The sequence below is a fragment of the Triplophysa rosa genome, linkage group LG10, assembly GCF_024868665.1.
Source record: "Triplophysa rosa linkage group LG10, Trosa_1v2, whole genome shotgun sequence".
Taxonomy (NCBI): domain Eukaryota; kingdom Metazoa; phylum Chordata; class Actinopteri; order Cypriniformes; family Nemacheilidae; genus Triplophysa; species Triplophysa rosa.
In genome coordinates, this window is record NC_079899.1 from 15,757,076 (window position 1) to 15,783,249 (window position 26,174).

The following is a 26,174-nucleotide window of genomic DNA, read 5'->3' on the forward strand; positions in this document are numbered from 1 at the left end:
TCTTTGGGTCTTTCATCATTCAAAGATTCATTTTTAGCATTATGATGGCCTGCAGTATTCATCATCAACATGCTTCCATTCCAATTTGTTTGTTATTAAGGACCTAATAAGTGCTGTAATTTTAATTTAAAGGAATAAAGGAATGTAAGTATCACAGCTATATCAAATGTGCTGTGATAGCATACAAAAATAAATAATTTCCTATAGAAAGTAAATGTAACTCCTGCTTGCTTGCTGCAAGACTAAATTTCACAGATTTAGGGACGCCGGCCTTTTGGGGTGGAGACCTTTTTTAGAGGGTGAATGACCCTGCACTGGTCAATCTGGGAAAGAGAGAATATCACTTATTGATCCATCCAGTCCATTACTTTATGAGGATGGAGGATCAAATATCATGATATGTGATCTCAAGGCTGTCATAATTAATCAGTTTTTGTAACTATATTTCATAGCATTAAATGTTGTGTCATGTCAAACGAATGTTTAACTAAACCAGACAGTCAAGGCAAGTCAATGAAAACAGATAACAAAAGACACATGGAAATAAATTAAAATCAACCATGAACAGCGATGTGTATGTAAAAACGGGTTTTATCGCCATCTGCTGGCCAAAAGCACTAACAGTGTTCTTTTTTGCATAAGCAATTGACCCTTCGCAAAACACCGACCCCCTTCGTTCCTGTTGCTATGTCCGACAAGCTTTCGGTATCAGCCATGCGCTCCCAGTGTAAATTTGTGGACTCCCTGGGGAAATATTGAAGAATTTCTGGAAAAATTACAGGCTGATTTCAGACAGAGGTCTGCAAGATGCATTCAAGGGATACATTCAGGATTTGAGATAACTGTAACAATAATTATACCTATATTTGCGTCCACACCAGCAGACAATAACGTTACGTAAATTCTAAACTCGAGTGATGCATTAGGTTAATACTGTCACACAAATGGATGTATATGTAGCTAACCTAAATGTGGTGTATTAAGTGTTTATATTCACTCCGAAATAAGTCTAACGACATTTTTAGAGAGAGAGAGAGAGAGAGAGAGAGAGTAACTTCGGGCAGAGTTTTGGTCGGCCGTGATCCTTCTTTGTGAAAACGAAAGTAAACTTTTAGTTCAGTACAGAAAAGAATAACAGTCCATCAGTGTCTCAATCTTTATTTGTGTTAAATACAACAAACACAGTCCAGCTGTTGCTTTACGACTTCATTGCTGAAAACGTCTTTCCTTTAAAATGTCACTGCAAATGTTGCTCTCTGAAGGCTGAGGTGCGCTCACAGGGACGAAAAGCATATCTTGCCAGCTTGCTCATACATGTAATGTGTAAGTAATGTATAAATAAGTATTATATTCCGCCTTAAAACGCCATTTACCGAACGCTTCCGTCTAATTCGTACAATAATGATTCGAACAATATCGTGTCTCGTATTTTGGTATAGTTGTGATGTGAACTCCGCTATTCTCCTTCATTTAGAATGATTTTTTAATTGTAACTTAGTTATTGTTTATCGTTATAGTGTGAAAGCTGTATATATCTCTCCGTTTACTATTACAATAATTAAAAAGATATTTTTTCATATTAATCACCAAAGCTCTACTACGGCAGATTTGTCGGACTGGCTTGTTTGTCGGACTAAATGGCAGTCAGTCACGGAGACATATTATATAGGCGTGACTGGTCAGATCGCTTGTCAATCAAACTGCTTGCAAATCAACATAAAATAAGCAAAACAAGAAAATCTCTTTATTTGTATCTCAAAATTGTATTCATTGTAATTTATCAACATTTCTAAAAGTGGTTTAAAGATACCAAAATGAAATTGCTCATGCTCATACTTATAACAAACACATACACCACACAATTTTAAATATCACAGGCAGTTTCTGCCAATCTCATATTAATCTTGAGTGCCTATATATACAGTAGTATTGCATATTTCGTATCTTCGAAGAATATTTAGTTTGATCAAATTTATTAAAGAGAGATACAGCTGTACGATTATTTCCGGAAAAACACGAGCTGCTAGAGGTGGGACTAGTGGGGAGAGTGGGATGGAACTACAGCACGAGCAAGCAACACATCATCACATTAATCCCTTCGTGTTTTTTACATTATGCACATACACGCTGATTGCCAACAAAACACAGACGTATGACTTAGTTTGACTTACCTCATGCAGTTCATGTCCGGCATCTTTTAGCACTGGGACTGCGCAATCTATCAGTTTCAACATTCTCCAAATCCAGCGTTATAGCCACCGTTTATATAACATCCATCACTGAAATGCCATGAACAAACAAACGCACCTCAAACTTCTCTCCCTATCGCAAGAGTAAGCTGCAGGCCCACGGCTCTCACCAGACAATCTTGATGTTAGGCGGGTCTTCCTATGCTCGTCGGTTGGCGCATGGGCGTGCTCTTTCTTTCGCCTTGCCGTGCTTTTCCGGGAGAATTGCCCAATAAAAGGATTAGGATCCCTATTTCGTAACAGGGATCCAGACTTATAAAAAACTTTCCGAAACAAGTTGGACTGCTGGGGGAGTGTATCAAGTACAGAAATACTACATCATATGTCCAGCTCGTTTTTTAACAAGATAACCATGTTAAGCATGAGAAGACAGCACGTTCAACAGTGTAAAGAAGTCAGAATGCATGACATAGATACGTCCGCTTTAATTTAAAATATTTTATTCACTCTTACAATAACATAGTGTTCTCCGTGTCAAGGATTTTAAGTAAAAAATTACTATTAAAGACAGCTTTTGTTTAACAACATTAACAACATAAATTACAACGGCAATTATGAGGTATTATTAAAGAATCATTCATATCTTTTCCTCCCATATCCTTTTGGCACACAGTGTCCTTCCTTCTGCAGCACAACATAAAAAACATACATCAGTTAATCTGCTATGTACACTTATACGATAAAATCATATTTGTGGTGAACTCACATTTAGACCATAGGGTAGCTGGCTGCCGTAGCAATGCCACATTGGTTATTCTTGTTCCTGGACATCATGATGTAGCCCTTCTGACCCCATCCCAGACCCCAGCTAAAATCACAGCAGCATTATTGTTTACGTGTTGTCTGTGTGCAATATGCTTTTGCATTACAATATACATGCAGTTTTTTATATTTATTTTTATATTTAATTGTATTGTTTATTTATATTTGATTTAACATTCTAAGGCTTAAATTTGGCTGTTGCCCATTTATTTGTGGAATATGTTCATCTCACACTTTTCTCATGTGCTTAGTAATAAGAAAAAAGGGTGGTAGATTAGCATTAAATTAAATTAAACCTTTTGAAAATATTTTCATTCTTTTATGATTTCATTATCAGAATTATTACTTTTTTGTTGTTTTTTACCTGTTCTTGACCAGCCAATAGGTCTCTCCATCCTGAGTTCCATAACCAACAGCGAGCACACCATGATCCAAATCAGAGCTGCTGCATTCGGGCTCATCGTAGACACCTAGAAACATTAAACACTTAATCAGTTCAATAGTTTACAAGTATAGTTTAAGTTATTAGCCAGTTCATTGGGACTTTCAGAACAGTTTCATTCTGCATAGTGATGTTTAATCCCACCTGATTCATAGAGCTGAAAGCTGTTGTGTCCAGCATCTATGGCAACAGATATAGGGCCGATCGTGGCAACAGCCTCTTGTAGTGCACTTTCATCCCCACTGGTGATATCTACATATCCTGTGCAGGTGGCACCCACTGTATTTGGGTTGAAGCGGCACTGACCGTCCTGTGTGGTGAAAAGGTGATGGGACAAAAATGAATTTAAATGTTTGATAAAAACATCGGGTAATGCTTCAGAATCTGCTAAAATGTCATATTTACAAGATATATCAGCACACCCATTAAGGGTGTGTGAATTATTAATCTGGGAAAAATGTTTCTATTACAATTTTTTTTTTAATGTTAATTATCCATCTTAAAATAAATATTATATTCAGTTTATGTCATTATATTAGCAATGTTTGCAACCCTGTCACCTTCACTGTAAAAAAACATGTTAAAAAACTAATTTCCAGCAGTAAAATCACATTTTATCATCTTATTTTACACACGACTTGTGAATTTGCAGAAACTAAAATATCATTTCAAAGGTAGCCGAAATGGGTAATGGTTGCTTTAGATGCATGGGCTAGCAGTAGTTTGGGACCAAAAATAGATTTTCACTTATTTTGACACTTAAAAGTACCATATAATAAGACTTGCCTGGGCTTCATAAGGGTATGATTCCTCTGTATCCAGACCTTTATTGGCTTCGATATATTGGAATGCCTGATCCATTAGTCCCCCACCACAGCCAAAGTTTCCAAAACTACCAGAACAGTCCACCAGCTGCTGCTCACTCAAGGAAACCAGTTTTCCTGTCTTCCTGAATGTCTGACCTTCCAGAGAACCAGTCTAAGAGATGAAAGAGAAGAAAGGGGTGGCAAGAAAGTTAAACAGAAGAAATGTTGAGCCCAGAGAAAAACACAAATTCTGAGCTGAAAAATACTTAAAATAAATCAGATTGCCATTAACATTCTATTGCTTGCTGAGATCTGATCTGAAGTCTTTACAACCAGTAAAATGTGTAATATATTTGTGTGTTGTCGTACAGCGCTGAAAGCCCAGCATGATCCACACTGCTTCTGGTCTTTGATATCAGTCACAAAGCCCTTATCCCTCCAGTCCACAGAATCAGGCAGCACAGCTCCCCCTGCCAGCCTGAAGAATGTAGCACCATCACGGGCCTTAGTCCTGTTGAAAGAGCTCAGACATCCATGGAAAATAACCCGTCTGTACTCCTCATTATCCTAAAAGAGAGAAAGAGAAAGAGGAAAACGATGTTCAGCGCAAATCATGCTAAATCCCATTATAAAAAACATAATTATAAAGAATTTTACTGTTATCTTTTTACAGATTTTAAACATACAGTAATTTTACAAACTTTTACTGTTTTACTAACTGATTTTTCACATATTTATTAAATTTACAAGAAATAGAGGAAAACAAAAACAACACCCCAGATGCCGGAAAATTTCATTTTTTACAGTATATTTTTGAAATATGGTCAAAAAACGTCAAATTACAAAAAAGACAGCAAATTTACAAGAAAAACTGAGAAAAACATGTAATTTTACAAGATTTTAAGGAAATATTACGTTTTTACAAACTTTACAGTGTTGTGTAAAACAGGAAAATCCAGAATATAGTTTTTTTTCTATTATTATTAAAAACATGTTTTGAAGGCCTATGTATGTTTTGTAATTTCTTACCATATCAGCAAAGTAAGTCATGCCAAGTCTGTAAGATTTGATGCCCTGGTCTGCCAGCATGTTGTGGACTAAAACCAGTTTACGATTGGACAACCAGGTCAATTTACGCTGGGACTCCTCCTCCACAGACCTATAGCTCTTACCTAATGCACACACACATTCATTGAGATTTAAACAAACTTCATTTGATATTTTCAGCTAGTTTTTTTTAGTTAAACATTTTTTATATTAGAAAATAAATAGATTAAATAAATAAATTTAACTGCCAAGTATGCTATTTCAAGGTTACAAAAGCACAAAAGAAGGACTAAGAAAAACAGAACAAAATAAAGTAAATACAAATGTAAAATGACATCTAAAATATGTCAACATTTTCCATTGACAGACACTAATTTAATTGTTATTATATTACCAACATTTATGGCAATTTAACCTGATTTCTATTAACCCCTTAACTGGCGCAGCCCTTTTTGAGCCTGCATGAAAATGCACCTTTGGCACTAAAATGGCTGTAACTCATGAATTCTTACGGTTGTTCTTGTTTGAAAGGCGCATTAGCAGATTATTGCTGAAAAAATAAATTACAAAAGAATAAAAAAGTTATTTTGTTATGTTTATTGTAATAAAAAACAGTAAAAGGTTTGTTTTTCTTTATAAAAATAAATAAATAAAAAATAATTTAAATGGATCAGCCCCGAAATTCAAAGACCCAAGCGTCACCAAGTGTTGTATCAAGTTTGGTCTCCATACACCAAATTTTGAGGTCTGAGGGTTTTTAGCTGATCTACCACCCAATTCCACCAGGGGGCCCATAGCCTTCCATTGGTTTTAACACTAAATATGACATTTTATCACAGATGCTTTTTTCACTTTTTTGTACTTTTCCAATTAACAGACACAATGAAAAAATACAAAAGCACAGGAACATGTAGACAAAACAATAAATTTGTATGAAACTATATTTTTGATGTACACTTTGAGAATTGATTTATGAATCAATTATCATTTATGAATCTATTACTCTTCATACATAAATTATACTATAAAACACTGATCAAATGTGTTTTCTAGAATCTTAGACCTTTCCAACGATATAATATTTGTCATGATAAGATAAGAATTCAAATGCAAAGTATTGAAGTAAATGTAAGCGTTCCGTAGGCAGTTATTTTTGATACACACTCTTGTCATTTATGAATCAACTACACTTCCTACATACTTTATTTTATAAAACAATGATAAAATACGTATTCTAGAGTCTCAGACCTTTCCAACAATAGTTTGTCATGATAAGATCAGAATTCCCACCAAAATATGGAAGCAAATGTGGGTGTCCCGTACTGTGACCTGATTTTGCCAAGTGGTTGATGTCCTCAGGGCAACATATTTTGTTGACCTAAGGACAACATTTTTATAAATAAAACGTAAGCCCACACCAAACCTCAACCCTAACCATAACTTACCCCTAAAATCAGAGGGAAATTATAAGTGAAAAACAATGGTCAAGAAGCACCTAAGCCTGGTTGGAAGATTAAATTTAAAATAAACTGTAAACCTATTTCTGAAATCTGATTGGTTGATTTAAATGTTGCCCTAAGGACATCAACCACTTGGCAAAAACAGGAGAGCCGTGAAAATTGAAAGGACATAAAAAAATGTAAGCACGCTCTTTTAAAAAAAAGAAACAATTACTCTTAATACATACACTATTCTATAAAACTGTGATGAAATATGTTTTAGAGACTTAGACCTTTCCAACAATATAAGATTTGTCACAATAGGATAAGAATTCACATGCCAAATCTTGAATATACGTATACGGGACAGCGCCAGTTAAGATTAAATCAAAACGCACATTTGCTTGGACATGTGCAGTCTTTGCCATCTTTGTCATATTTATTTTTTAAAAGTAACTTGACAACTTTTTGACTCGCATCAGAACCGCAGTTATTCTTCTGTCTTAAACATTTTCACATTCCTCACAAAACCTGCTCAACTACCTGTTTAACCGTAACCCTGGAAAAGTTGCTCTGTGTGGAAAGTGGAACTTTCTTTAGTCATTTCTTGTTACATAATGTTGGAATAGAAACTTGAAGAGGTGGCAAAGAGCGCAATGAACAACTGCACGAGATTCCGCAGAGCTCTTCAGCTTTTCGTCACAATGCATGAATGGCATGAATCTTCACAGTCTGTCAATCGTCTCATTCTGTCACTGAGGAGAAGCCAAGTTGCTTCTCCTCAACCATTTCATAAGAAGTGACACATTTCTGTTTTCTTACCAAATTTCAATTTCCATGCATGAAACTCCATGTCCTCCAAAGAAAGACTAGCAGCACTGGCTGCAACCAAAACAGCAGCGATAACAACTAACAACCTCATCCTGTACAGAAACAAACAGATACAGTGAGGGTAAGGTCAGATAAAGATACCATTGTTTTTTTTAAAGACCCCCACACATTTCTTCACACAACATTTATAGATATTAGACCAAAATGTAAAATAACTATAAACCTCAACATTAAATCTGCTCTCATGACTGTGACTTACTTGCGTCGGTATGCAGGTTCCCTTGAAGTCTTACTGTAAAGTCACCTGGTGTGCATGTGTGGCAGAAGGAAGTTTGCATTTATATAGCACTCTATAGCGTCCTGAGATCAGGTGCCTGTCACAAAACCATAAACAAAGGAAAGGGGAAATTACGTAAAAATGTTCTGTGTAGCAGATTCAGCCCTATGGGGAAAATGCTGTGTTGGAAGGAAGTTTCCTGTAAATATGAACCGAAAATGTTTCTTTTTTGTATTGTTCTCTGTAGTGTATTTGTTTATAGTGTAAAAAGAATAAGTTTATACATGATCTAAGTTTGTATTTTTTTGTTATATAATGTATTCTGGTTGACTGAATTGTAAAGTTTTGTATATTGCTGCTGTCCTTCTGAAACCATGTACCTCCAATTTTAGTGTTTTTTATTTTTTGCCATAAATCATTAGTCACCTTTTATGTTTGTCACTGGGTTTTGCAAAAATCTAACCACTAAAAAGTGTTTGTCAACTTTGACAACATTTAAAAGTGTTTTTTCCATTTTCTCAATTTGGACATCCAAGGTTTTGGAAGGACAGCAAAATACAACGTGCAAACATATTTGTTAGTAAAATCATATTTAATAAAAAACGCTTTGAATGGTTCTGTACATAGGATGTGTTGTTTTGTGTGTTGCCATGTACAGTGTGCGTGGGTGGTTGCCGTGTGACACATTCTTAATGTATGTGCTCAAGAAATAAAATGATCATGTACTGTATGATTAAACTACATAGGCTACTGAAAATATTGCATGCCTGTTCATACAACACAGTGTCTAAATAAAGTTCTCTATAAGTGTAAAATAGGAATGTTTACATTGAACAGTGTTCACACATTGTTACTTCTGATCCAGTAAAAAGTGAAACTAAATTCATTCATTCAAATGAACTCTGTGTCCTTCCCCTTTTACACATTCTCATATAGATGTCATGAGCTGTAACCTCACATTATTCATACGGATTGTACTACTTCCTGCAGAGTTCAGTTTTTTTATTCACTGCCTGTAAACATGATTAATTTAGCATTTAATTTCCTGTGAATTTAAACTGATGTGAGTGGGAGATGTAGAGTGCTTTCAAACACACAGCTTGTCTCGATTTCTTTGAAACCTTTTTCCAAACCCCATACATCCTGTTTACATCAATGATCTGAAGGTTGTGCTCCATTAACATATCCTCTCTGTGTCTTGTCTCACTGTTTCTTTTGCTTATAATTTCATATCATAGGCCTAACTTATTTGAATTGTAGGCTTAAGGCCATCTTCGCTATTTGTGCACTGTCATGGTGGAGGTTAAAGTTCAAGTGACCTGACACAGCAGAAATTCCAGACAAACTGTTTTAGTGAATAATGAGCGGTTTTGTATTGAGACAAACAGAAGTGCAAACTTCATCTTGTTGCATCTTACGCTGTTTGAGGAAGACATACATACCACATTGAAAATCATGACAGAAACTGCAGTGACAGAAAACAACGTGAAACAAATGTGTTTCTTTTTTATGGAACGTCACATGTCTAGGGCGCCCAAGCTTTATTACTTCTGTCAAGTGACTGACGGTATTTGTGTGTTTTAAAGTCATGGACAGATAGACAAAAGGGCAGACCAGCAAAACTCCAAACACTCACATAAGCAGAAACATACATGCCCACAAAAATAGTTTTACATAAAAACATTTTAGCAACTTTAAGCACATGACAGCAATATGACAGTCCTGCCCTGAATTAACATGTGACCAACACTCCCTATCTCACTTAATAAAAAACAAAACCTTGTTTTTATGGTGAGTGAATGGGATATTACAGAGATTTTTGTTTCACCAAATGTTCACTTACTGTGACTTATGATTGAGAATTGCTATTAGATTTTGGGTGGGGTTTTTTGCATTTTTGTTCTACTTTTTAGTTATGTTTATATGTAGTAGACATGCAATCGATACAATACAATTAAAGTTCACACAGAAATTAAAATTCTGTCATCATCTCACCCTCATGTCATTTCAAACCTGTATGACTTTCTTTCATCCGCAGAACACAAAAGAAGATATTTTGAAGAATGTTGTTAACTGGCACCCATTCACTTGCATTGGTTTTGTGTCCATACAATAGAAGTGAATGGGTGCTGCCGCTGTTCGGTTACCAACTTTATTTAAATATTTTTTAATGTATGTGCATCGATTTTTATAATTCGTATACTTCTTTTAATCAAATAATACATTAAATCATATAGTCATAGTCATACATTCTCCAGCCATTTCAAAAGGCACTTTCCACTAACACAGAAGAAACAATACAATGTCACCACCAGAGGTCGTTTGTCTCGCAGTAGTGAAAAGCCAACAAGATGAACACAAGAGACACATGAAAACTGTAATAAAAATCAAGGTTATCACATGACTTTTCCTAAATAGATGTATTTGTTTCTGTTGCATTGCTTAAAAGTGCATCTTGTTTTCTTTGCAGTAGCCTATTTGAGGTCTGAAAAAACACAGAGCATCTTTTCTGTTATTTTGACCTGTTTTCATTTTCTGAAAATAAATGCAAATAGAAACTTTTTATTTGAAATTTGGGAGAAATATTGTTAATAGTTCACAGACTGAAACAAATATTTTTCCTAAACGCACACCTATAAATAGTAAATTCAGGAAAAATGAAAAATACGGTCTCTGAATTTTTCTGTGGCTGGAAAGGTGTAAGCCTCTATACACATTTTATAACAATATGAATTATGTAGAAAATGTAATTGGCGTAAAATAACTTTCTCACAATTACTCATCTGCCAAGTGCATTCTTTTACAAGACTTTAGGTCTGTATTTCAAAGCATTCATGAATTACAACCATTTAAATTTGAATTATGCATTTTCATGTGTATTTCAAATACATTTAATGACAGTTAAAAGGTTAATAATACATATATTTTTTTGTTTTAGGTTAAAACGTGAATATAAATAGACCATGTCAACAGAGATGTTGTACGAGTATCCTGTAATGTTTTATAGGTTTGTCAGGCGATGAACCAACTATTCATGCCCCCGTTTAAAATTTCATGACCAAACATGTGTGAGTTTGTCCCCTACAACATCAGCGATAAGCCCGAAACATCTTCCCTTCCAGTGGAGCATAAACACTCTGAACATTACTACAGTACTGCATCAATCCCCAGCAAACACACATGAATTCGTAATAACACATAAGCAACTAAAACACGTCTAACTCAGAAGACATATTTAAATTCATGTTTAATATGGAAAAACAAACACCTTCTGACATTTTGGAGCTTAATGGAGCAAGTGTATTCATTATTAGCAGACATACAAAAATACACTGAAAATGACTTCTATACAACAAGATCAATGGAACACTGTCAGTTGTTTATTATTATTTCAGTCCTTTAATCTGATGCGGTTCATTAATTCTTTGACTTCTCTCAGATTTACTTTGGAAGTTTTCACACAGCGGCACGTTTGCAAATAAAACGAAAAACTAATAGCACTGGCCGTAAGTGTATTTAAATTGAAACACATAAATACTATGATATATATATATAAATAAAAATACTGTACATAAACAGAAGAAGATAAATCCAAAGAAAAAATACAAACACATTGTAGCCATCCTTATTCATTTCATCATAAAACTCGAAAAAATAAGAGAATATAAACAGAATATATATTATAAACAAGCATCTGATTTTATTCAAAGCACCATCTTTCTCCAGTCCATGAATCATTCTGTATACTGCACTATGCAATATTTTCTACGCCTCATGTCCAAACAGAGAATTGAATTGGATTTTTACACCCCAATAAATTAATTTACAAAACATCAAAAACACAGGCGGAAACAGATCAAAAAAGAGAGAAACCATGCCATCTAAAACCCTGCCACCCCCCGGTGTTCTCTCCCCATGTTCATATCTCCATGGTGCACACAAACAGTCCTGGAGCGTGTTCAGAGTGTGCGCCGGTGTGCGTGGGGGCCAAAGAAACAACAGTTCGGCTACAATGGGCCAGACTGTAGGCTTTAATTGGATGGTCGATGAAGGGCTTCTCATTAAAACCAGTAGAGCTCCTTCCCTTTCTTGTGGTGCTGGAGACCTGTGGTGCAAAGCAGACATGAACACAATGGCTAAGAAACACGGACACATGCACACACACACACAATCTCCATGGTGGCTGCGAGCTCTTTGTATAATAAGCACCAACAACTGAAGCCAAACAATCCATTTCCTGCCATTAACCTGAGGGGTTTATGTACACGTTGTGTGGATGTTTTGCTTTTGCATAATTCTTGGGTTAGCATGACTTTATGGAACATCGTGGAAACTTGATCATCAGGTTTTTGACTGATTGCTGGTAACCTTTCACTTAAAGAACATTGTTTTTCACGTATACAATGTATGCATCTACTGGTGACAGGAATTCAAGTTGTTGAACCTGAATCAAGTTGAACTCAAGTCACACACATATTTATGAGCATGTGACACGTCTGAAATCCATCCATGAGAATATATATTATAAACGTGATTACATATATGTAACATACTTATGGGCTGGACTGCTTTTAAGGTACTTTTTGTTATTTTTTGGAGCTGGACAGTCCCTGTTTACCTTTCCCTTTTCATTTTATGGATATATCAATATATACATTCAATCTTAAAACCAATTCACCTTCAAAAGTGATAACTATAGAGATGACTATTATGATAACTATATAAGGTGTCAATGTATAAAAACATTGTTTACTGAATGTCTATTCTAAGCTCACATGCTTTTACATTTTAAATGCTCAAGCCTATTCAATTCTGAATGGATTTTGATTGGCTGTCAATGTTTTATCATTATTAGCAATTCCCACATTGTTCCTCTGTTTCAGTTGTTAAGATGTGGATTTAAAGTTGATCTTTTTTAGTTATAGTTATCATTATTGTTCTTTACAGTTCATTTTTTAAATGATGACAGATTTTTTTTAATTGTTTGGTGCAGTACATACACCCAAGTTGCAATCTTACCTGGCTCCATGTTGAGGGCCAAGCTCTGTGCCACTTCCCCGGGTGGAAGCAGACCTGGCCACGAGGGGGTTGGCTCAAGCTTTCCCACATCATAATGCCCAGGTAAAGTTGGGAGATGAGGCGGCCGCACAGCGGGCATCAGCAGGGGGCCGTAGTGGGGATCCAGCCCGGGAGGGGAGTACAGTTCGTGGAAGGGCCGTGGGGGACCGTATGGCTGGCTCTGTGAGTAGCTCCAGCACTCTGACGGGTGTGGGTGAGCATGTGAGTGAGGCAGACCAGGGTGCAGGGCCTGGGCATACGGGTCCATGGCATAGGTGGGGGTGCATGTGGGATCACAGTGGGGTCGGCTAGGGGGCGAGGGGTAGTTACTGTCCCAGAACGATGGAGGGAAACTGCGTCGGCTGCTCGAGGATGAAGCTTCTGATGGAGAAATGGGAAAAACTGTGATCTACGACACAATAGAGAGCATGCAGGAACACAATTGTATATTTTTAATGTGTTTTCATAACACAAATGAGGAAATATTGGTAACCTTTATAATTTTACAGTTATGTTCAATGGTTATATTTAAAGTACAAAAGGGAGACTGTCTTAATTTTATTCCAACCAAACTACCAGTTCAAAAAATAACCTAAACAAAAAAAGGATGACAGCGCACATCGTTTCATTGGGTCTTTTTTATGTATTAAAGTAACAGTATATCCTAATATATGTAGACTTTTCATGCATTTCTCAATGTCACATAAATTTGTTTATTATATTATATTTTAATTTTGTCTTTGAAAAACTTTATAAAACTTTTATTAGAGGTTCAACTGAGACGACACGTTTCTCTGGGTCGCATTTGTCCACATATGGCGTTTGCACCTTGGACTCTCAGGTCAGACTTGTCACATGATTTCACATGATTTCCAGCCTCACGCCCTCAGATGTCTTTCAGATTAAATCATATGGTGTTGCATTTGCTTCTAAAGAGCTTACCACACATCACAGAAATACACACAGCCATATGAGAGAGACGGAAGGTGGAAAGAGAGAGAGAGCGAGAGAGAGAGAGAGCTAGAAAGCAATAAGAAAGCTCATGAAAGGGATGAAAAAATTGAAAGATATAACAGAAAAAAACATGTTTCACAGAGACTTTTATACAAAGCAACTTAAAGGGTAAGATCACCTAAAAATGAAAATTCTGTCACCATTAACACCCTCAAGTTGTTTCAACCCTGTATAAATTTTGTTGTTCTGTTAAACACAAAATAAGATGTTTTAAAGAATGTGGGAAACTACACAGTTCTGGGGCACCATTGGATCCCACAGTACTATAGTAGTCAATAGTGCCCAAGAACTGATTTGATTACAAACATTCTTCTAAATATCTTTTTTGTGTACAGCAGAACAATGATACAGTACACATTATACAGGTTTGTAACGTTTTGGTAAATGATGGCAGAATTTTTATTTTTATATGATCTATCCCTTTAATTCTGGTTAATTCATGTAAACTGGGACATCTCAATGTCAAAAAGTATCCTATAAATATATATAAAAAAATACATTTGATTAATTTACTTTCAAAAGTGTTTTCTGAGAATCAAACCTGATCTTTAGCTACAGGAAAACATATGTTTGTGTTAAAAAGGAAATAAGCATACAGTAAAGTATCCTCCTGACTGTCCCAAAGGCCTATATAAGGTAGAAGTTAAAACCCAGAGAGAAGCACTTCTCCTAATGTCATGTCCACCCAGTTTACCTCCTCCACCACCTCCGCAGACCTGCAGACCACCGTCTCCGCTCGTGCCCCCACCTGTTGTTTTCTCTAACCCTCCCGGCCCCCGTAACCCCTCGTAGAATGTCAGGGGGGAGGTGAATGTTTTTAGCTGTTACTTTTATATTTAGAATTCTTCTGAAAACAGACACCGGTGATGTAGTTGTGATCAGAGGAAGGGCGGGCGAGTTCCTCATAAATCTGACGCTCAGTATTGTGAGCTGACTGAACGCAATACGAGCTCGAGCCACTGCGCTTACCACCGCGTATAAACATAGTATCTGTTGGGAGGCAGGCAGCATCTGAGGGTTTAGATGAAGATGTCACCGAGAGGGGGGGTCTGCATTGAGCGCTTGTTAGGAATAAAGCTTCACACATGTACAAGGAGCCTGTGCAAGCACCGTTTTGCATGGCAGACACTTGTGCTTGATGATATTCAATTGTGTTCCAGTAGCTCGACTGGTAGCGCACTGCACGCGTGCTGATAAAATTTATATGTTGAGAGCACTGAAAGTCACTTTGAATATGTTTTATGTCCGATGCATACATGTAAATGATGTTTGCACTCTCTGTTTCATTTGGTGCAATGAAAGAGACAGAAAGAATTCATCTAACCCTGTACATTGTGACTACTAAGTGCAACGATAAACATGAGTAGTTCCTAGAGAACATTTTATTGCTTTGAGGTTAGTCTTTTATAGCTCAGGAGTCTTATTAAAGTTCTCAGTTATGTTTAATCATCTTTGCCACGCAGATGTTTCTTCTGCAACTCCAGAGAAACAAAAATAGACACGAAAATGAAGCAATTGCTGACACTAATTAAGGACATGGAGCTATACAATTGTTGATAGCGTAGCTCAGATAATTCAGTCCTGAAAGAATTTGATGAAAAATGTGTGACTTTTGATTTGACACTTATGTATATTTGCAAATGTGAATTCAGCTTGTGACATTGTCTAAATCTCAGTTACAGGTGTCATTTTCTGAAAAGAATATGAAAAGAACTCGAAGTCTCCAATTGTTCTCTATTTAATCTGACTTATCTCTAAAAGAAAACAACTGAAATATTAAAGACACCTAATTTATGATTTTTCTTTTCAGTCATCTCAACTTACTATTTTGTCAATCCCTTTAAATTACTTCAACTCATCAAAATAACTTCAATTTATAATTTACATCAACAAAACTGCTTGACAAATTTTCAAATGTTGAACTGTTGACTTGTAGCCAGCTTGATTGAACCTAAAAACTTAAGTCAGCAATTTTTTTACAGTCTGCATGTGCATTCTTTGCAAGACAGACCAGACCAGACCAGACCAATCTATGTTGTCGCCACAACCATCTCTTTAGTGAGGGCTCACCTGTGCTGGAATCACTGTGCCTCTTCTTGCCCTCTGCCTCCATGTAAGTGCTTAGAGCTCTGGAGAAATGTTCATCCACCACACTGCTAATGTCCCCTTGGTAGTAGGTGAATAGGACACAGTGTGAGCTCAGGTATTCTGCCTCTCTGACCTGTTTGTCCTTTGTAACCTCCTCTACCTGTCCGGCCGAGGGGTATGGTGATGGGGACGGACCTGCTGAGCTAGAGCTCCTGGCAGAAACCGTCAAAGCCTCTGGGCAGCACGGGGCTCCCACGCTGTCCATCAGATCCCTACAGCGAGATGTGGGACTTCGCAGACCAATGGGTGCCTAAGAATAAGAAGTTGTTTAAAGCTATTGCGACACGCTTTACTGTTGTTTGTGTGCATGTGTGTGTGTGTGTGTGTGTCTGACAGTGCAAGTATGACAAGTCATATATTACAGGCTAGGTAGTACACAAAGCACATAATTTTGCACATTTCTAACGTACCCATAAGGTGCATCCGTTTCCTGATGCAGTTCACTTATGAAAAAACATGCTTAAGAATTAAAATAAACTTTTTAAATGACAAATTTATATTTTTCCAATCCCAATATAGGGCATTGGATAACCTGCTTACCGGTAAAGCGCTGATGAACGCAGAAGCTTTGGGCGCGTACGGTGCGTAATGACCATAAGCCGGGTACATAACATCCAAACAACTCATGATATCCCGCTCGCCTCGGAAACGAGCAACGAAACTGACGTGCTCTGTTTTACGTGAAAAAAAATAAAAACAGAGAAACGAATTCAGAGAAAGTCAAACAGAACAGTAGAACATCTCGGCAGCGGTCCGTCGAGCACGCAGACAGATCGGTGGTCCACGGTGATGCACACCTAGTGCGCGCTGACAGCTGCGCTGGCGGGACTGTGCTTTGGTTTATACCAGAGAATGTGCCCAAGATTGATCTTCGCATGTCGACCACTCCCACCCCAGAGCAAGACCCCCGACCACCCTCTAAAATTCAACTGTCTGATCCACACAATACAGTAGCAAGTCGTTGCGTAAAGGACAGGCCATCTTGATTGATGCTCAGAGCTAATAAAACGGACATGTAAATACTTAAAAATCCCCTTTCCTTTTTTGACACAAGTGTAGTTTTAAAACTAATAGGTTTGAAAGCACTTTTACAAAACTGTACCATTTAACTATATTAACTGTTTTAAACCACATAACCACAAATGTAATGTTGTCTCACTATGACTAACACATAGTTTATTCATGACATTTGTAGTAAAACTATAATAAAAATGGTGATCATTAAAAAAACCTTGTTTTACTATAATAAAAAAATTCCATTTACCTAAGGGCAGTTTTGATATACAGTATATAGGGGAAATATATTTACTAAAATTATTCAAAAATGAATACAAGAATACAATAACAAAAGTAGAAAACCTTTAAAATTCATTTGTAGATTAATTGCATACCAACTGCTTAACTAATTAGCATCCTGCTGTGCTGAAGAGCATGAACAGTATTTGGCTGATTCTCAACATGACACGTGGGTTTCTGAGGTATAGAGTGGACACCCTATCCATACCACCATTTGAGCAAAGAGATTCCTCTCAAATCTAGCGCACATTATCACCTTCCCTTAAACAAACACACGGACGGTCAAACACACACCTCTGAACACGTATCCTCACTTTTCAATTACATTGAAATTACTTTCCAAATCCTAGTTGCAAATGTGCTATTTAGGAAACGGAACTTCAAGGTATTTCAATCCAAACTGTGTCAGATATTCTCTCAGAAATTAAAATGTGAAATCTGGACTTTAAGTGCCAGGAGTTTTTGACAGACATTCTAGAACCTTAAGAGAATCGTGTGGAATATTTGCAGAATTTCCTCCAGCGGTGTTAAACAGATAGGAATGTCTCTGAAGTGTTTGCTCAGGGAAGAGAGAGGAGATGTCTGCCAGAACTGTATGTCAGCTTCAACCAACCAATAAATTCTTTGTGTCATATGATTGGTTTGCTCTGGTGCCCTCTGTAAGGTGTCCTAAATACAGTATCAGCTCTAATAAATAACACCTACTATCAATGGATATTTATTGTTGCCAAACTAAAAAATCACAAAATGTTGCACATGGAAGTCTTACAGTAGTTAAAATATAGGCCCTGCAATTCTGGAGTTATAGGAATGAGCACAGGACACTTGAAATAAAGTTGGATGAAGCTCCACACTGCTGTCATGCTGTCAAAATTGTTTAAATTTTCCCGCTGCAGGTCAAGAGGTCTGAGAACATTAGCCTCTCATTTTACAGACATTTAAAAGACATGTTCTCTGAATGTGTTCTGGGGTCTTTGTGGACATGCTGTAGCTCATCGACAGACAACTTTGGCTTGTGAGGAGCTTTCCTCCCATTGGCGTGTTTTTTTTAGGGTATCACGAAATGATGCAATGCCACAGGGAGCTGAGTTTCAGCGTGACGGACAGCTGCTCCTGACGACACGCAGCACAGAGTTTAAAACAGACTGTGCTATGACCACATGTTGGAGCAACCAATGATATTAATGACCATGACCGATTGCTCCCTTGCTCTCTTTCACTGTGCCAGTGTCTCTCTCTCGCTCCCCTTTCTGCTCTAGCAAAATCTTCCCAGCAACACATATCACTCGCTCCTTCCTTTTTGGAACAGTAAGCCATTTGTCATTACTAAGAAAACAGGTTGTATGACTATATGCGTGTGATGTTTAGCCTGTCTGTACCACAATCTCCGAGCCGCAGTGTATGACCCCCGATAAAGAGCTTTTAGTGACCAAACTAGGGAACAGAGTAGGACAGACTGCCCCTCCTCCTTCTTCTTTCTCTCTCTCTCTCTCTCTCTCTCTCTCTCTTTGCTTTGCCCTCCTTTTCTCTTTATTCCTCTCTCTCTCTCTCTCTCTCTCTCTCTCTCTCTCTCTCTCTTTGCTTTGCCCTCCTTTTCTCTTTATTCCTGGTTCATTTGCTGTCTGTGTCTTTCAAAGTTTGTGTGCGTGTGTGTGTTTGTGAATGAGCAGAAGATAAGCGCTGATTACATCACTGTTTGGTTTTGACCCTTCTTGCTAGACAAAATTTCTCAGGCAAGCTGAACAAACAATTCAGTCAGGTGATCACAGGGATTATGATATATGTTAAACATTTATTGGGAATATATAAATAAGTGTAAAAAAACGATTGATACATTTTCTGTATTTTAATAGCATAATTAAAAAGTAATGCAGAACTAAAAACTTGAACAAAACAATGTAGGAAAGTTTAGCTTAATAAAAGTACAAATTTAGCAAAAACGTCTTACCATGTCATTTCTACAATGCACATTTAGAGCGTGACTCGGTTTACATAGAAATGAATTGAAAGCGACACTATTTAACTGTGACAAAAATAATAAATGACATATATCTTCAGTCTCCACTATATTGGATTTAAAAACTAAAATACAGACATCCACTTTTTCCACTTGAACACTCACTTAAAGGTGCTGTGTGTCATTTTTTTGAGGATCTTTTGACAAAATTGCAATATAATATTCATAACTGTCTTATAGCAATGTAACAATATCAAAATCTCGTTGTACGATAATACCTCAGTATACCTTCCACAGTACGGTATTTCTTGCAATATTTATAATGACAAATGATGACTTGGAAACGTGCCATAAGCATCCTCTTTTCTTTATCCTCTAAACATAACTGTTGCCTAGAGGTATGAGTTATAGTATGAGATGGGTCAAATGACCTAAAAATCCCTTTATAAAATAAAATAATTTCACCAGATGGACATTGACAAAGGTAACATCTATTATTTTTTTAAACTTTCTTTATGTTAGGCCCGGAAGACCTACCGTTTCATACAGTCATGTGACCACGATAAAATTGAGACAATTTTGCTATTGCGATAACACAATATCGATAATATTGTTACATCTCTGTCTTCAGAGGTGTATAAAGACTTTAGATAATGAAGCTTTATGTTTTTATTACCCCAGAATGAGCTATTTCTATCTACATACAACGCGGGTCCCTTTGCATGGAATTCGCCATGTTGTTTCTACAGTAGCTCTAAACGGACAAACTGCTCCACAGAGAGCGTTTTGTAAATACGTTATCTCCTTCGGCAAAGAAGTGAAAACATGACGACATCTTAGTTCTGTGTCATTGGTTGCAATTTGCAACATCACCACTAGATGTCGCTAAATTCTATACACTAGACCTTTAAACTTATCTTTAAACCCAGCCTAAGAGGTCAGGGCTGTGGGTTGTATGTCTTTTTCAGCTATAGCAGAAGATGTGTTGTTTATTACAGTTGTTGTATTCTGATCAAACACATGCACTGTCCGTCAAGCTGTTGGTTACCACAACAAGCGCCACAATGATTCTGAAAAAATAATTAACAGTTAGTTCAACAACTTCATTTGATTTTGGCTTCACTTTAGCTCCAGCATCTGTGCATTGTATATTATAAGGCACTGAAGATTCTTGGTAATCTATCTAAGATTATCTCACATTTGGCAAATCTTTCCATTGGTGTCTTATCACAATTATAAAACTATTACAACTGGATTCATCTAAGTCCTCTGGGGTTCAGCATGACTAAAGGTCATTCCATCCTTCTCAAAATCCAAGGATCAGTGAGATCAGTGAGCGGATGTATGAAACCCTAATAAACACAACGAGATTAGAAGAGAGTTGATCAATTATTGCCCTTAACCCAATTTGCCATAAAGCTTTTAATAACTTTGATATGCTCAACTGTGCCCTCTCTCCAGGTTTCATCCGCATCACGTCGGCACAAACAGAGGTACTTTCTCCTTGGGCTTGTTTATTAAAAGCGAACCCAATCAGTATGGATAGTACGTGAACAAGCAGCATTACTGAAGTAACTGACGGGTGCTACATTCCCCCTTTGGCAGCCTCAAGTGTCCCAGTGATGTAGACAAGCAGCTGATGTCATCCTCAGTGTGTGTGTGTGTGTGTGTGTGTGTACATGTTTGTATATCCCGGTGGGGACCTAAACCTGAATACACACCAACACATGGGGACTCGTGTCACCGTGGGGACCAAAATTGAGGTCCCCAGGGGCAAAAAAGCTAATAAATTGTACAGAACAATATTTTTTACAAATCTAAAAATGCAAAAAGTGTTCTATGATCTTTAGGTTTAGGGATAGGGTTAGGGATAGGGGATAGAATATACAGTTTGTACAGTATAAAAACATTACGCCTATGGACTGTCCCCACGGGGATAGTCAACCAAAGCCTGTGTGTGTGTGTGTGTGTGTGTGTGTGTGTGCGTGTGTGTGCGTGTGTGTATGTGTGTTCAAGTTTGTATATCCCGGTGGGGACCTAAACCTGAATGCACACCAACACATGGGAACTCGTGTCTCCGTGGGGACCAAAATTCAGGTCACCATGGGCAAAAAAGCTTATAAATCGTACAGTACAATATTTTTTAAAAATCTAAAAATGCAAAAAGTTTTCTATGACCTTTAGGTTTAGGCAGGGGCCCAACTGCACATTTTCGGAGGGGTATGCGAGATCAGTTTTGGTGCCCCCCCATCCGCCACCCCAATATAGAAAACACACAACAAATAAAAAATCCGTGGACAAGTTGTATATTACCTTTGGAGTCATTCTAGTTATATCGTATTTTAAATCACGTGAAGGTGGCAATCAGATTTGCATAACAGAAGCATAAAGGTTTCCTTTTAAATAAACACTTTTACAGAAACACTGCTTCACAGTGTAACAGATTCAATTCTGAAAGATAAATAACACATCTGAAAACTAATAAGACAATGGAGTAAAAAGTAGTAAAAGTAGGCTACATAAAGTTAATGCTCAGACATACACAATAAATTACGGCTGCAACTAACGATTATTTTGATAATTGAATAATCGGACGATTGTTTTTTCGATTAATTAGATAAAAGGCTAAACAATTTTTAATTTTAACTTTTGCTTATATTAACTAAATAAAACCCCAAATAAGGGTATTTATTGTATTCTTTTAAAAGTGGGTTTCACTTATATAATCTAGAATTTTGACATTTAGCCTAATACCTTTAATAAAAAAGCTTGTCCCGTTTTAAACAATTAAACTTCTTTAAATATCCCAAATATAAGTAGCAATCGAGTTGTAGCCCATTAGAGATGTGCTGGTGAGGAAATGTGCCCAGTGAATAATAAACTTATTTTGATCTTCAAAGTTAGACATTTAGATTATTCCCTTTCCTTCAACAAAAAGTATTATTAACATTATTCATTATTATCAAAATGAATAAGAGATATGACATGATATAATCGCGTGGTATAACACAAATAAACAACAGGTCTTTGTTTTTCCCCACTTACTTTATGCTTAGTTTGTGGTTCATAAATATTTAATGAAAACAACAATAAAAATAGTAACCTATGTTAAACATACTTTTAAATTAAATCTTTATTGAAACACGAAATAAGATGGATAACATACACTTAGCCTAACACAGATAAATAAAGGATCTTTGGATTTTCCAAAATCTCTGTCATCCTGTCAATCATTGTCAATCGCTGTTTCACTGTCCTCACGCAGTCTCCCAGTGCTCTGTGTGTGGAAAAGACGCGTCAGCTCGTGCTGTTTGCAGAAGACGCATCTGCTCCCGTTATATGGGGAAGACTCGTCTGACGTTTAATGAAGAGCCCAACAATTATCTTATATGCATGATAGTGGGAGACTTAACAGCTTTAAGAACCTTCTCAGACTCTCCCGAATGTAAAGCTCATTCACAAACATAGATTTATATTACAAGCGACAGAGATATGTGGAGGTGAACTGATACGTTAATATATCATATACTATGACATGAACTACCTCTCAGGCAACGTTAAATAACTTAAAGATTTACAGAGACTAGATATTTATACACTTGGACATTGTTTTTGTTTTTGATTGTTGTCTTGAATTTACTTGTTTTTAATTTTCTTCTTCTGTTCTGCGGCTCGTTTCTTTGAGCGATCCATTTGGTCATGTGACTGTCACAGAGCGAGTGGTTGACATAATAACTTGATTTAAATAAAATATATTTCTTGAACTCGTTTAAAATGCTAGACAAAAGTTCAACTAAAACGTTTTATATAATTATTTTTTTCGCTATATTTTCTGTTATTTATAACGTATTATTTTAAAAATCTTTAACTAATATTTTGGCACAATGGCGCCCCCTTGTGCGGCGCCCCATGCACTGCATATACTGCGCTAGGGTTGTCACGGTACCATAAACATGTCTTACGATACTATACCAGCTGAAGTATCAGCTGGTATAGTGTGTGTGTGTGTGTTCATGTTTGTGTGTTTGTGTGTAAAGGGGTAGCAATTGCCACCTTTCTGTTGAACATTCCTGTCCCACGGGCACAGGAGGGCACTATATCCTCCCCAAAAAAGACAAAGAAAGAAATGGCTAAAGTAGATGCAGTTACAAAGATGCTCTGTCACATGCCTAAACAGCAATAATTTACACTGCAGTCAGTTGGCGTTGGTGCCTCTGAACGCCAGGAACGCAGATAAGTTCATACTGAACGCAATGATCATACCAGCGCTCCGTGTTAAAGGACAGTTCCCCAATGCTTTCTCACCTTCAGACTTCCTTGTGGGTTTGACTTCTTTGCTGCCCAGTATATTATCAATTATTACACACACTGTTGCTGCCAATACAAGAATTTCCTCCTTTGCACAACATATCTCACCTATATTCACACTCAACAAAAACACTTTTTTAAAAACCTAAAACAAACTTTTCCCCTGTTCTACTTCACTAAAAATAAATGTCAAATTGTAAAAAAAAGTTTAGCTACGTCAACTACAAAACCAACTACAAAATTTTAAAGTACACACATAAAACAAGAAGGTTTATTAGTTCTAATTAATTACTCTAGTGATTCTCTAGACTAGAAGCAAGAACAATACAAGATCAGCCACAGAGCTTTAAAAACAATTAATGGACCAAAGGGTATTTAGAGCACAGGTCTTACATCTGCTAATATATTATGGGACGGAACTACTAACGAGTTGTTTTGACACAGTCTGGGTTGAAGAAATTGGATCAATACACATTCAGTAAAAGGTAAAGACACAATCTTAATAGGCCGTTCATTATTGTCACTCTCTGCTGGTTCTAACAGTGTGTGTGTGTGTGTGTGTGTGTGCGTGCGTGCGTGCGTGCGTGCGTGTGTGTGTGTGCGTGCGTGCGTGTTTGTGCGTGCGCGCTTTGCAAGGTCTCCCCTATAAATATATGTTCATTAATATTTATTATCAGTTTGTTAACTTAATTGCCACTTTTGTTATTTACGTATTTTGCCTATAAAATGCATTACAGTAAAATTGAATTGAGAAACAGAGATTAAGTGAAACAAACTAGTATTAGCCAGCCTTCTTCAGTTCACGTTCGAAAATACTATATAACTTCTGTGTCAATATGTATATAGAAGGCATCTGTGCGTGTGTATTTTTACGTTTCGTCCACGTCCGCATTGCATTGCCGTATTGGCTAATGCGCACCGACATCTAGTGGTAAAGAGGTGGATGTACCGTTGTACGTTAATTAGCACGCCACGTAAATACAACTTAAACGCATAATTTTAATCAGAATCAGAATCAGAAGAGCTTTATTGCCAAGTGTGCTTGCACACACAAGGAATTTTCTTTGGTGTTGGAAGCTTCTAGTACAGACATTCAACACAATGACAATACAATATAATACGATTTACAGTCTAAAAGATTCTAAATTGTGCATATATAAAATAAAGACTATTTTACAGAAAATGGGGGATAATAACATATAAGAGACATTGTACAGGGTAGTATATAGTAGAATAAACATATTAACAGATTGTATGTACACTTGTGCAAATGGATAATTTAGTAAGTACAGGTAGTGTTATATACATGTATACATAAGATGTAGATATAATAAGGCACTATAGTGCACACTATAGGAGTAGTGGAAGTGGAATATTGCTCTTAAGGAGCAGTTATCTGTTTAGGAGGGAGATTGCCTGGGGGAAGAAGCTGCTTCTGTGTCTGGAAGTCCTGGTGTTTGGTGCTCTAAAGCGCCGGCCAGAGGGCAGCAGATCAAAGAGTTTGTGTGCTGGGTGTGTGGAGTCAATGATGATTTTTCTTGCCCTGTTTTTCACTCTGGAATCGTACAGGTCCTGAAGTGTGGGCAGAGGAGCACCAATAATTTTCTCAGCACTACGAACTGTCCGTTGTAGTCTTCGTAGGTCTGATTTGGTGGCCGAGCCATACCAAACAGTAATTGAAGTGCACAGAACAGATTCGATGACCACTGAGTAGAACTGGGTCAGTAGCTCCTGTGGTAGGTTGAACTTCCTCAATTGACGAAGGAAGTATAACCTCTGCTGGGCCTTCTTTACAATGGAGTCTATGTGGGACTCCCACTTCAGGTCCTGAGAGATGGTGGAGCCCAGGAACCTGAATGACTCCACAGTATCCACAGTGCTGTCCAGGACAGCACTGTCCAGTGCTGTTAGTGTCTATTAACACTAATAGAAGCATTATCACATTTTTTATCAATCGTTTTGTTTTCCCCTTGGAGAACACACTGGAATTGTTACTTTTCTCTTCCTTTAACAGAAAGCACACTGTGGAGGCTGAGTATTTTATTCAGTTTAATTTAGTTATTTCAGCTTTCATTTATATTTTTTGTCCAAAATTAAGGTTAGTTTTCGTTAGTTTCCACGCAACACCGGTAGTATAATTGTATCCTTCATGTGTTTGTATTTTCTTGTGTCGGTTTATATTTTATATTACAGTACATTTTCCTTGCTACCTTGCCTTGCCGAAATTACTTTGTTAAATTGACATTTTAACAGGTTTACCTATTACAATTTTCAGGGCTAAGTGCTAAAACGTGGTGGGTTAGATTTCGTTATAATTTTTGCCCAATTAGTTGGAATTTCCAATTGCTTTAGTTTTAGTATTTTTAAATTTCGTAAATGACACGCCTGTCTACAAGACGTTCATTTTTTTTACTAAATGTGAAATTACAAATATTAACCATTTTCCCCAGTAGTTCACAAACAGGCATCCTGCTTACCCTCCCAGTCGCCGTGTGGCGCTGTTCCGCCACGGATAAACGTGCAGCGGCGCCTCGGCCATG

At 37.1% G+C, this 26,174-nt stretch overlaps 2 protein-coding genes across 2 annotated transcripts; both read right to left on the reverse strand.

Moving 5' to 3' along the window:
• Positions 1-2,669: 2,669 nt before the first annotated feature.
• On the reverse strand, positions 2,670-7,912 carry ctsl.1 (cathepsin L.1). The gene is made up of 9 exons (XM_057344617.1): positions 7,836-7,912; positions 7,568-7,668; positions 5,289-5,431; positions 4,629-4,826; positions 4,240-4,431; positions 3,598-3,763; positions 3,376-3,481; positions 2,956-3,057; positions 2,670-2,873 (listed from the first exon to the last, which is right to left on the reverse strand). The coding sequence occupies exons 2-8, from the start codon at positions 7,665-7,667 to the stop codon at positions 2,958-2,960; spliced, it is 1,005 nt and encodes a 334-aa protein (XP_057200600.1). The 5' UTR covers position 7,668; positions 7,836-7,912; the 3' UTR covers positions 2,670-2,873; positions 2,956-2,957.
• A 2,878-nt stretch (positions 7,913-10,790) lies between these two features.
• On the reverse strand, positions 10,791-16,892 carry vgll2b (vestigial-like family member 2b). The gene is made up of 4 exons (XM_057344618.1): positions 16,614-16,892; positions 15,996-16,323; positions 12,873-13,292; positions 10,791-11,958 (listed from the first exon to the last, which is right to left on the reverse strand). Exons 1-4 carry the CDS (start codon positions 16,698-16,700, stop codon positions 11,915-11,917), a joined length of 879 nt encoding a protein of 292 aa, XP_057200601.1. The 5' UTR covers positions 16,701-16,892; the 3' UTR covers positions 10,791-11,914.
• Positions 16,893-26,174: the final 9,282 nt, after the last annotated feature.

What these genes read in the sequence shown, in the direction of transcription:
- ctsl.1 (XM_057344617.1), bottom strand. Translation starts at nt 7,667, where the DNA reads ATGAGGTTGTTAGTTGTTATCGCTGCTGTTTTGGTTGCAGCCAGTGCT. An exon ending in CATACCCTTATGAAGCCCAG is followed by an intron (nt 3,764 to 4,239) that starts GCAAGTCTTATT and finishes TTCACCACACAG; the next exon opens with GACGGTCAGTGCCGCTTCAA. An exon ending in CTTTCAGCTCTATGAATCAG is followed by an intron (nt 3,482 to 3,597) that starts GTGGGATTAAAC and finishes TAATGTTTCTAG; the next exon opens with GTGTCTACGATGAGCCCGAA.
- vgll2b (XM_057344618.1), bottom strand. Translation starts at nt 16,700, where the DNA reads ATGAGTTGTTTGGATGTTATGTACCCGGCTTATGGTCATTACGCACCG. An exon ending in CGTTCATCAGCGCTTTACCG is followed by an intron (nt 16,324 to 16,613) that starts GTAAGCAGGTTA and finishes TCTTATTCTTAG; the next exon opens with GCACCCATTGGTCTGCGAAG. An exon ending in GCACAGTGATTCCAGCACAG is followed by an intron (nt 13,293 to 15,995) that starts GTGAGCCCTCAC and finishes TTTCTCCATCAG; the next exon opens with AAGCTTCATCCTCGAGCAGC.